The 13,445-nt window shown below is 40.0% G+C and overlaps 1 protein-coding gene across 1 annotated transcript in view; it reads left to right on the forward strand.

Moving 5' to 3' along the window:
* The window catches only part of LOC115217875, a 206,861-nt gene that overhangs the window by 69,577 nt on the left and 123,839 nt on the right, over positions 1-13,445 (forward strand). Inside the window, 1 exon segment of the mRNA XM_029787592.2 lies at positions 440-734. Within this exon segment, the coding sequence (XP_029643452.1) occupies positions 645-734 (90 nt within the window). The 5' untranslated portion in view covers positions 440-644.

The raw sequence follows: 13,445 nt of genomic DNA on the forward strand, positions 1-13,445 counted from the left end.
TCAAATGCTGCTGAGGTTGACTTTGCTGTTTCTCCTTCCAGGGTTGATAAATTAAGTTCCAGTTGAGATCTGGGGTTGATGTCATCTACTCTCCCTCACCCTTACAATTGCTGACCTTGTGCCAAAATTTGGAACCACTATTATTATTATTATTATTATTATCATTATTATTATTATTATTATTATTATTATTATTATTATTATTATATGCTTGACTTTTGCTTTATGTCTGTACAAGTTGGCTCCAAGTCTCACCCAGAGACCTCAAGAGACAACAGGTTGGAAGTTCACGTTGTTATGCCTAGTGTGCCATATATTTGGGGTTTTTTTTTGGTGTTGTACTAGTGAATGTCTAATGAATAAATTAAAAAATATTATTATTATTATTATTATTATTATATTATTATTATTATTATCATCATCATCTTCTATTTTGTAGGAGTTTCTGGTGTACGATGACTACTTTACCTGCCTAGCTGCAAAGACATAAACCCAACTGGTTCACCCCCATAACAGTTGAGGACATCTAAAATCTTGCTCCACATTGGGTTAGGATTACCCTCGGTCGCTGTTTGCCAAGACTATGCCCATCGACTACTATTAATCCCAATAGGAACTGAACTAAAAAAAAAAAAATTGCCAAAATGACGGCTACAGGTGAAGAACAAGAACAACAACCACAACCACACCAACGGAGTGGTAAAGCCCACTCGGAACGGTCAAATTACTTGGTGGTAAGTACTGGCTTTCTTTCTCTGGGTTTGAGTCAGGAAAATTGGGTTTTTTTGTTTTGTTTTTATTTTTTTTTAGTTTAGTTTTGTTTCCAGTTCAAATTCATCTTGATCACACCCCCTCACTGAATGATGTCATTATTCATTTTTCTTTTTTTTTTTAATTAATTATTTTTTTCCTTTTTGTCTATTTTTTTCCTCTTTTGTGTTTTTACTTTTCTTTATGTGTGTTTGCATGTGTGTGTCTGTGATTGTGTGCTGTTGTTGTTGTTGTTAAGCAACAAGACGGATAAGGGTGATAAGGTGATGGTCTAGGGCTTAGGGGCGGGAGACCCCAGACCTTGGAAAAAAAAAAAAACTTTGGTCGTCTTGTTGTAGTTGAGGGCTCTTCATTGACGCCCAACACCACTGGGAGGTGGTCCTCAAAGTCGCTGGAAATGGAAATCTCCAGGTCCAAATTCTTGGACGGCTGATTGTGTGCTTGTGAATGTGGTGTGTGCATGTATGTATATTTCTGTGTGTTGTGTATTTGTAAATGTCCGTGTATGTGTTTGCATGTGTATGTCCATGTGTATGTCCAAGAATGACCATGAGATTGCAACTAGAAGGTTCCCCTCCGAGGCACAAGACTGGGCAAGGCTGTTTATCAAAGACCAGCAGTCACCCATGCATGCCAGTCTCCCCCTATCCACGCCACCGATGTTATCCAAGAGAAACAGCCATCACCCTTGAAGTCATTAGACAGTCTTGCAGATTCTTATAAGTCCCAGATATTGTGATGTATGTACGTACATATCATCATCATTGTTTTTTTGCTAACAATTTTCATGCCTAATCCTTATCAGATTGATTCAGTATCTATCATTACAATGACACCTCAGCCACCAATAGTTGCACACATTACTGCACAATACACTTATATTCATCAGGTTGAATCCAAACGAGCAAGTCTTTTTATTACATCATTTTACTGTTTTTTTCACTTCATTCTTCCTGTTTGTTAATTCGATTTTCATACAAGTGTTTCATAATTACAATCTCCAGATTAGTCTTGTCTGATAGCCTGTACCTGTGCATGAGCTTAATGGGCGTTTACTCTCCGTAAATAATATGCACACACACACACATACACAAAACACACATGTGTACATGTAGTTATATGCAGGCGTGTATCACATATGTGTATATGGATATATATATATGTGTGTATGTGTGTGTGTATATAGACACATTGTATGCGAGAATAGGAATTTGTCATGCACCTAGCACATTAACTTCAACTATATATGTTTACATGTGTGTGTGTGTATTAAACAAATATGTATATATATATACATACATATATATATATATATATGTATATACGCGTGCATATTATACATGTGTTTGTGTGTGTATATATATTAGACATGTATGTATATATATATATATATATGTATGCACACATATGTGCGTTTGTGTGTGTATATATTAGACATGTATGTATGTGTATAATATATATATATATTTATATGTAATGTATGTATACATATGTATGCATGCATATTATGTGTGTGCTTGTGTGTGTGTGTGTATATTATTAGGCATACATGTGTATGTGTATATATGTATGCATGCATATGTACATATACACATACGTGTGTGTGTGTGTGTGTGTGTGTGTGTGTGTGGTGTGTGTGTGTGTGCGTGTGTGTGTGTGTGTGCGCGCGCGTGTATGTATACATAATCCTGTTATAAGTTACTTTCTTGTCTAGTGAACTTCTGAAATGGATCTGTGGAGAAATCTTTAGACTTTCTCTTTTTTTTTTTTATCCTGTTTTAAAAGAAAAGGAAGAAAAGGAAGAGAGTTGCTTACTGGCAAAAGGAAATCTCTTTTGTTTCTTGTTTCTTTCTTTTTTTTTCTTTACTTTTTTTTCTCCCGCTCGTCCCCCCCCACTACTTTCCCAACACACACACACACACCACACACACACTCTCTCTCTCTCTCACTCTCGCTTTTTCTCTTGTTCACTCACACTTGTGTAAGATAATTCCTCACATAATTTTTTCATCAGTTTCTCCTTACTAGGTCACATAATCCTTTTAAACACCACATGTGCTAGATTATAGACGCTGTTGTTTTAAACCCGACCACAAAAAAAAACCACAAAAAACCCCAGCTTTTAATAAAATACAAAACAACACAAAAATAACCAATAAACAAACAAAAAAAAGCAGAGAATTCAAAGGGAGACAACTTACCACACACACACACACACACACACACTGACAGACAGACACACACACTGACAGACAGACACACACACAGACAGAGACATACACACACACACACACTGACAGACACATACACACACAGACAGACATAGACATACACACACACACACACACACACTGACAGACACAGACATACATACATACGCACACACACCAGCTATTTTCCCCATGGCTTCCACTGTACTTGAACCCTAAACCCTGTAATTATCAGTTAACCACGCAGCTGAACTGCTTTATCTGGCACCTTATTTCCTTTGGCATTATTCTTAGACGCTCGTTACATGGCCAAATTAAAATGCTGACTGTAATTGTTTTATTTATTTATTTATTTGTTTTTGCAGTGAACTTTTTTAAAAATTCTTTTTCTGTAGCAACTTAAAGCTTTAAGAAATTGTTATTTTACTGGTTTCATTGGACTGTGGCCATGCTGGGGCAAAGCCTCGAAGGGTCTTAGTTGATCAAATCTCACCCCACCCAGCCTCTACATATTTTAGGGCTGGTACTTATTCCATTGATTCGTTTTTGTTGAACTGCTAAGTTACAGGGACATAAATCAATATTGTTTTTTACTCTAGGTACAAGGCCTGAAATTTTTGTGGAGGGGGCCAGTCGATTAGGTTGCCCTCAGTATGCAGCTGGTACTTAATTTATTAACCCCGAAAGGATGAAAGGCAAAGTCGACCTTGGCGGAATTTGAGCTCAGAACGTAAAGACAGACGAAATACCGCTAAGCATTTCGCCCGGCATGCTAATGCTTCTTATTTATTATTTCTTTATTGCCCACAAGGGGCTAAACATAGAAGGGACAAACAAAGACAGTCAAAAGGATTAAGTTGATTATATCGACTCCAGTGCGTAACTGGTACTTGATTTATTGACCCCGAAAGGATGAAGGCAAAGTTGACCTCAGCGGAATTTGAACTCAGAATGTAGTGGTAGATGAAATACCGCCAAGCATTTTGCCTGGCATGCAAACGTTTCTGCCAGGTCACCACCGTATAAACAAACCAATATTGATTCTCAAGTTGTAGTGAGAGGAAAACGCAAATACTAACATGTATGCGCACACACATCTGCACCCACAAAACAAATTCCCTTATAAGGCTTTGGTTGGCTCAGGGCCCCAGTGCTATATAATGTAGAAGACATATATTCAGAGTGTTGGGTACTGGACCCAAACCATGTGGTTGTGAAGTGAGAGGTTCTTAACCATGTATATGCCTACCTTTCGAGTGTAGGGCTTCTCTGAGGCAAAGACTGAGTCCATTTGGCATTATGTCGTGGTTGAGAAGAAGACCCAACCAACTAACCAAGTAAAATTGCAGTTATGGCAGATACCAGTGTCACACAAATGGCATGTAAAAGCACCTTTCATGCGTTGGGCCTCACGGAGATCTTTGGCCATTATGTTGTGCTTGAGAACATGACCTAACCAGCCAAGTAAAATTGCAGTTGTGGCAGATGCCGATGTCATGCAAATGGAACCTGTGTTGGTGGCATGTAAAAGCACATATTGCACTCTCGGAGTGGTTGGTGTTAGGAAGGACATCCTGCTGTAGAAACCATGTTAAAACAGACTGGAGTCTGGTGCAGCCTTCCAGCTTGCCAGCCCTGGTCAAACCATCCAACTCATGCCAGCATGGACAATGGACGCTAAATGATGATGATGATGACAATGATGATGAATTAAATTTTGTTTTAAAGTATTTGTTTCAAATTTTGGCACATGGTCAGCAATTCCAGGGGAGGGGGTAAGTTGATTAAATCAAATCCAGTGCATAACTGGTACTTATATTGTTGACTCTAAAAGTCGACCTCAGCTGAATTTGAACCACTTCCCCCTGCCAAGTCTAATGGTGGTGGTGGGAGGGGTAGCTTTGCCTTGCAAGTTACTTGGTGACCCCTCTGGTGCTGGTGTCATCAAAGAAAAGCACCCTAAACACTTTGCAAAGTGGATGGCATTAGGAAGGGCATCCAGCTGTAGAAACCATGTCAAAGCAGGCACTGGAGCTTGGCTTAGTCCTTTGGTTTGCCAGCTCCTGTCAAAACAGTCCAACCCATTCCGGCATGGAAAATGGTGGTGATTTAATTTCAAACCTATGTAAATGGTTGAGTATCTCCTGATCATTCTGTAGAAGGAAGGGGCTTGGTCCATACCATGAAGGCTCAGTACTTGACCGGTATTTTTTTTTTTTATTTACCCTCGAGGGATAAAAGTGAATGTTTACCTTGGTGGGATTTGAACTCAGAAATCAAAGAGACAGCCACTACTGCAAAGCATTTTTCCCCAATGCTTTTATGATTCTGCCAGCTTGGCAGATTTATTATTGGTGAGTAAAATGTAGATTGTCTGACATTAGCGATTCTCTCAAGTCTATTGATTATGGTGATGAGGTGAAATGACTATGGCTGAGCTGCAAATGCTGCTTGCTGAATAAGGGGATGATGTTTTCTGTTCTATAATACTCAACAGTGGCTTATAATAGCATTTAGAAACATAATTACTGTATTTGATGGCATAAAAGACACACAGACATATGAGGTGCATTCCAATTTCAGCAGAGCGTATTCAGGAAAAAAAAAGAAAGAAAATTTAACGCATTAAAGCATGTAACGTTTAAAGCATCTTTGCTTATAGGATGCAGGGTGGTATTTTGGAGACATTTTTTTGGTAAAGAAAAAAAAAGGTATTTTATGTACCATCAAATATGGTAATCTTATTCCAAATGCTGTATATTATCAATTCTCTGTGTGGTAATGAAATCTTTTTTGTGGGGTCTTTAAAATCAAAGAGAGTTCACCTGTTAAGTCACCTTATGTCTAATCAGTTATGTACTCCTTTTGACTCACCTGTCAAAGAAAGTAAAGTTTCTATATTTAAGGAGTGGGACATTTGGTGTTGTGCAGGTGAAGCAGATATCATGGAATGGTTATTTAGCCATAGATTCTTGTACTTGGCATCAACTTTTGACGATTATTCTCCTGTATAGCAGGCAAGGTAAGGAGGCCAGTGATTGGATCTTATCATTGATTTTTTTTTTTTTATAACATAAAGCTGATATTTCCTTCACTCTCTCTCTCTCTCTCTCTCTCATCCTCCCCTTCCATCCTTTACTCTCGCATATCTCTCTCTCTCCCCCTCTCCCCCTCTCAATACCAGTCTGTAGCAAGTTTTTCCAGTCTACATAACCAGATTACATTCCACTTTCAGCCCTGCAGCCAGTGAAATACATCCTGTCTGCTACAATGGTGACTTGTCCTGTCCCCAAAGCATTAATGTACGGTTAAATAAACTGGTCTGGCTCCCGATTCACTCATAGTTAAGCGTCTTTCCAGGAGCACAAACCAACCTGGTTTGAGAGTTTGCAACTTGCTAAACCCTTCAGTTGCTTGAGCAACATGCTTACAAATCAGCTAGACCCCCCCCCCCGCCATCCATCCATCCATCCATCCATCCACCCATCCACATACACTTCTACATGTCTGTTTGTCTCTGTGTGTGTGTATGTGCATATATATATATATATACACACACACACACACATGTGTGTGTGTGTGTATATATATATGTACGATGGGCTTCTTTCAGTTTCTATCTCCCAAATGCACTGACGAGGCTTTGATCTGCCCAAGGCTATAGTTGAAGGCACTTGCCCAAGGTGCCATGCAGTGGGACTGAACCTGGAACCATGTGGTTGGAAAGCAAGCTACTTACTACACGGCCACGCCTGTGCCTAATATATAATGTATATATATATATAATATATATATATATATATATATGGCACGTAAAAAGCACCATCCGATCGTGGCCGTTTGCCAGCCTCGCCTGGCACGTAGAAACCACCCACTACACTCACGGAGTGGTTGGCATTAGGAAGGGCATCAAGCTATAGAAACATTGCCAGATCAGACTGAGCCTGGTGCAGCCTTCTGGCCTCCCAGACCCCAGTTGAACCGTCCAACCCATGCTAGCATGGAAAGCGGACGCTAAACGATGATGATGATATATACATATATATATATATATATATATATATATATATATATATATATATATATTTAAAGCATTCTTGTACTTGTTGCATGCATCTTGGCCACTGAATTATTTCTCTTGGTTCAGGTTCTGTTCAAATTGTGCAAATACTGAGATCGTAAATGTGTTCTCCTTTTTTTAGTGTAAGTGATTTGGGTACTGGAGAGACAATGAGACAGTTGCCTTGCAGATGACCCCTGTTGAGGCAGAAAAACTGTTCACAAATGTCCTCAGTATGTAAACGTTGGAGAATTCATGAAACTTGAGATTATCTCCCATTGTCAACAGGAGCTGCTCCAAATTGCCATTTGGCAATTATAATCCATCCTGAACAGGGGAGATAATTCTAATGCATGAAGAAGTTGTATGGTATTTGATAGACCTGTGTTTGTGTTGTTCACATACATGCTGCCAGCCACCCTGCGTTATTTCTATAAGCGCATTTTAGCATTTGTGTGTGTGTGTGATCATATGTTTAATGCCTGTTGTCCATACTGGCATCACCTGGACAGTTTGACCTGAGCCAGCAAGCTGGACAACACACACACACACACACACACCATAAATGATTTGAAGTGACAGTAACCAACCAACAGAAAATATAGGCTAACAATGTGGAATTGTTTAGCAGTCCAATCATGTGCTACAATTTTATGAAGGGCGGGGGGGGGGGGGTTGGAGACTTTCACTGAAAGAGAGACAGACATTCAGTGAGAGGGAGAGAGAGAGAGAGAGAGAGTGGGAGAGCAAGAGAGACATTCAGTAAAAGAAAGAGAAAGAGAGAAACACATATAGTAAAAGAGAGAGTGAGGCACTCAGTAAAAGAGAGAGTGAGGCACTCAGTAAAAGAGAGACAGACAGAGACATTCAGTAAAAGAGAGAGAGAGAGAGAGAGAGACCTGCAGGAAAAGAGAGCTGTGTGTGTGTGAGAGAGATTGAGAGAGTATTTAGCTGTAATTTTAGATTCCATTGACACTGTTATTTATTCATAAGGAGTGTTGTTTCTGTCAGAGAATAAAACACCTGTTGTTTGCTTTTAAATAAAGGGGGGGGGGAATGAAAATACAAAGCTAGGAAAAAATTCTGTCTTTACTGGAGTTATTCAAGGTGTGTCTGAGTAAATATTCTAATCTTTAATAAAGTGTCTCAATGAACATTGCACTGTTTTGCAACTGTAATCATTGTTTGAAAGCTGGGCTTTATTTTGTTTGTTTTTCATCAATATAAAATGGATTCTGTTTAATACAACAACAACAACAAATAATTATCAGAGAGAGAGAGAGAGAGAGAGAGAGAGAGAAAGAGAGTGTGTGTGAGAGAAAGTTCTTTTTTTTTTAAAAAATGTGTCTTTTCCCTGTTTTCCATTGGAAAGAATAGACCTATCATTCGCCAGCTGTCATCATCATCATCATCATTTTATATCTGCTTTTCATGCAAGGTCATCATGGTTAGTAAGCACATATTGTGTGTGTGTGTGTGGTACTTACTACCCATAAGGTGGACGAAATGCTCAGCGGTATTTCGTCTGCCACTACGTTCTGAGTTCAAATTCAGCTGAGGTCGACTTTGTTTTTCATCCTTTCGGGGTCGATTAAATAAGTACCAGTTACGCTCTGGGGTCGATATAATTGACTTAATCCGTTTGTCTGTCCTTGTTTGTCACTTCTGTGTTTAGCCCCTTGTGGGCAATAAAGAAATAGGTATTTCGTCTGCCACTACGTTCTGAGTTCAAATTCCGCCGAGGTCGACTTTGCCTTTCATCCTTTCGGGGTCGATTAAATAAGTACCAGTTACGCACTGGGGTCGATATAATCGACTTAATCCGTTTGTTCCTTCTGTGTTTAGCCCCTTGTGGGTAGTAAAGAAATAGGTACTTACTACTCACTAAATGAGCTGGGAAACCTCATCTTGCTTGTGTTTCGTTTATCTTTTGTTTGGCTTTTATGACAAGATGCCCGTCCTAACACCAATGTCATTAATATTACCCCAATATCAATGCTTGGGAGAGGAAGCTGTGTACAGCTTCCCTGAGGAGCAGTCAACAGAGCATGAAACAGTCTGTCTAGAGACTCCCACTTACTAGGGGACGGGTGTGGCTCTGCAGGTTAAAAAGCTTTCTTCCCAACCACATGTTTTCAGGTTCAGTTTCATTGCGTGGTACCTTGGGTAAGTGTCTTCTATGATAGCTTCAAGCTGACCAAAGACTTGTGAGTGGAACTGGTAGACAGAAACTGAAAGAAACCTGTTTTATTGATGTGCGTGCTCTTGTCTTGATGTCACATGATGGCTGTAAACGAGTATCACTGTTATACAAGTAATGTTGTTCATTTCCAATCTTCCACAAAGACATGTCTGGCCTTGGGGAAAATATTATCTTGCTTGGCAAGAGTTGGTGACCGGAAAAGCATCCAGCTGTAGAAAAATCTATCTCAATAAACTCTGTCCAACCCATGCAAGCATGGCAAAATGGGCTTTTAGATCCTCCTCCTCCTCCTCTTCTTCTTCTTCTTCTTCTTCTTCTTCTTCTTCTTCTTCCACTACCACATCCTCCCCCTCCTCCTCTTCCTCCACCACCATCACATCCTCTTCCTCCGCCTCCTCCTCTTCCCCCCACCCACTCTTCTTCCTCCTCTTCCTCTTCCTCCCCCCTCCTCCGCTGCTACTGCCATCATTAATACACCTCATTTAAGAATGTCGGGCATTCTTCAGCTGATCATTGAATATTTTCGTCTACTTAAGCGAATGATTAATTTATATTAACGAAGTGTCTCATTGAAATAATGTTTATGAATTTGGTTATTTAGGTAATGGAATCACCGCCACCACCACCACCATGTTCATTATTTTACTTCCCAAAGCCATCTGTCTTGTTTGCTCTGGTTGATTCTGCAGCAGCCTGTTGTCAGAGGTCCCACAGGGTCTCTTTCTGCACATAATAAGCTTTGATAATTGGTTGTTAATTACCGTAGAAGACATTCAACATCCAAGCACCAGTCTCAAAACCCTAGCTGTCCCCAGCAAAGCAGTCTTTTGGGGGCTAGCTCTGCTCTCATCATCGTCATCATCATTATTATTATTATTTTAAAATTCTTTGTCAATGTAAACTGTTTCTGATTAGTTCTACGTTGGTTCAAGTATCTTCACAAACAAACAAATTGATATTATTTTTCCAGATGTCTTCCCAACTCTAACCCAAATTCCACTCGGCTGTTGTTTGCGATTACAAGAAATGATGGAATATTTTTATAGATGGTTTCCAAATCATTGTCGAGTAGAAGAGGCAGCGATAAGATCAATCGCTTAGGGTTTAATGCATTGCACGTTTATTGTGAAGACATACTTAGGTCTACACGGACACACACACAACAGTATAGCATGCACACACGTATACACACACACATACACAACACACAACAGTATAGCATACACACACGTATACACACACACACATACACACACACATAGCATTATAGCACGCACACACACACACACACACAGAGCAGTATAGCATGCACACACACACACACATACAACAGTATAGCATGCACACATGTATACACACACATACACACACACACACATAGCATTATAGCATGCACACACATACACACACACATACACAGCAGTACAGCACGCACACACACACACACAAACACAGAGCAGTACAGCATGCACACACACACATACAACAGTATAGCATGCACACATGTACACACTCACACACAGAGCAGTACAACACAAATGTACACATACATACACACAGTAGTACAATACACACACTCATACACGTATGACACACACCCATCACACGCATACAACACACACACTCACCACACACACAACCACACACACCGATCACACACACCAAACACAACACACCCATCACACGCACATACAACTCACACACCACACAACACAACACATAGATGCACACACACACACACACACACACACATACACACACGAACACGTGACCAACAATTTTGAAAGGAGGGAGATAGTTTATACGATTGGTTCCTGCATTTGTTTGATTCCGAAAAGGTTGAAAGGCAAAGTTGAAACATAGGCATAAGTTTTGCAATTTTAAAAGGATTAGTTTGATTTGTCAATGCCATTGACCTCAGTTCATAACTGGTACTGTATTTTACTGATCATGAAAAGATCGGAAAGCATTTCAAACTGAATTTTTGGTGGATTGTGTATAAAGTTGGTTAAACCTTTAGCATTTGAGCCAGCCATATACACCCTAAATATTCTTTTCTACTCTTGGCGCAAGGCCTGAAATTTTGGGGAGAGGGAGCCCAGTCAATTAGATCAACCTAGTATGCAACTGGTACTTAATTTATTGACCTCAAAAAGATGAAAGGCAAAGTCGACCTCAGCAGAATTTGAACTCGGAACATAAAGACAGACGAAATACCGTTAAGCATTTCGCCCGGGTGTTCTAGCATTTCTGCCAGCTAGCTATCTTATATATTCTTTTCTACTCTAGACACAAGGTCTGAAATTTTGGGGGAGGGGGCCAGTTGATTAGATCGACCTCAGTATGCAACTGGTACTTAATTTATCGACCCTGAAAGGATGAAACCTTGGTGGAATTTGAACTCAGAACACAAAGACAGATGAAATACCACTAAGCGTTTCGCCCGGTGTGCTAACGATTCTGCCAGCTCCACCCCAAATATTCTACCTGTTTTGTAGTCAAACTGGTCAAATCCAGACAATGTCATTCAAAAAATAAGCAATCACGTCATCAAAATCTCAAAGCTATGAGATAATACATGATTAATTCAAAACAAAGCGAATGAATAAGATTTAGATTTAAGAGTAATCTTAATTCTAAAGGATTAAACAGGATTATAGTGTGCGATCTATCATAAAGGTCTACCATAACCTTGACCCTTAGAATTAGATGAGATCAACCCTGGAAGTGAATAAAACATTTACTCAGTGTTTGTTTTGTTTGTATTGAGTGAATTTTATTTATTCAAGGGTACCACACAGAAAATAAGTACCACATTCAACCCTGTATTAGATGGCTAAGGCAGAGCTTATTGTCTTACCATTTCTGTACTATAATGATGAGCACATGTCTTTATGGATACATCAAGTTTTCTTTTGATGTGCGTGTGTGTGTTCGTGTATGTGTCTTTTACCTTTTTACTCTTTTACTTGTTTCAGTCATTTGACTGTGGCCATGCTGGAGCACCGCCTTTAGTCGAGCACTTATTCTATCAGTCTCTTTTGCCGAACCGCTAAGTTACAGGGACGTAAACAAACCACCATCGGTTGTCAAACGATGTTGGTCGGGGGACAAACAGATACACAAACATATACACACACATACATATATATATATCATCATCATCATCATCATCATCATCATCATCATTTAATGTCTGCTTTTCATGCTAGCATGGGTTGGACGGTTTGACAGGAGCCAGCCAGGTAGAAGACTAAGCCAGGCTACTGTTTTCTTTTTTTGGCATGGTCTTTAGGGCTGGATGCCTGTCCAAACTCCAACCACTCAGCAGAGTGGACTGAGTGCTTTTTACGTGGCACCAGCACAGGTGAGGTTAGTTTTGGCATAGTTTTTTACAGCTGGAAGCCCTTCCAAATGCCTGCCACTTTACAATGTGGACTGGATGCTTTTTACATGGCGCCATATATATTACTGTTTTGATGATTACTTTTTTATATCTTTTATGGGTCACATAGAGGCTGATGAGGCAGATTTTTTACAGACAGATGCTCTTCCTGTTGCTTACCCTCATCTGTCTCTATTTCCAAGCAAGGTAATAGTCACTCTCCGACCCCCAATTCCCCCAGGGCCCAGATATCTTTTCTCCAGAAATTGAAAATCAACACCGTCATTTGTGACACCTGTTAACAACCATCATGTGATGTAAAGACCATGTGACATAATAACCCCACCTCACACACACACATACACAACACGGTCCATTTAACCTGTGCAATCCTTTGAACCATTTATATTCACCTTTTGGTAACTAGAAGGTATGCTATGATACCTCTTTAGTACCATCTCCCTTTTTCCAAAATGGGATTCCATGTATGTCCCTCCACAGCAAGACACCTATTTCTGACCTCCAACCCCTCCCCCTATCATACTTGTAACCTTTCATCACCTGACATAAAACCATATCCCCCAATGCTACACCCCCACCCTAGCTCTTTCTTGTCTTGAAAGTCACTTGGTGACCTCACTAGTGCTGGTGCCACATAGAAACGCACCCAATGCAATCTGTAAAGTGGTTGGTGTCAGGAAGGGCATCTAGTTGTAGAAACCATGCCAAAGCAGATATTGGTGCCTGATGTAGCCCTGCAGTTTGTTTGCTTCTGCAGAACCATTCAACCAATTCTGGCACAGAGAAACGGATGTC

This window comes from Octopus sinensis, linkage group LG12 (genome assembly GCF_006345805.1).
Source record: "Octopus sinensis linkage group LG12, ASM634580v1, whole genome shotgun sequence".
NCBI classification, from domain to species: Eukaryota; Metazoa; Mollusca; class Cephalopoda; order Octopoda; family Octopodidae; genus Octopus; species Octopus sinensis.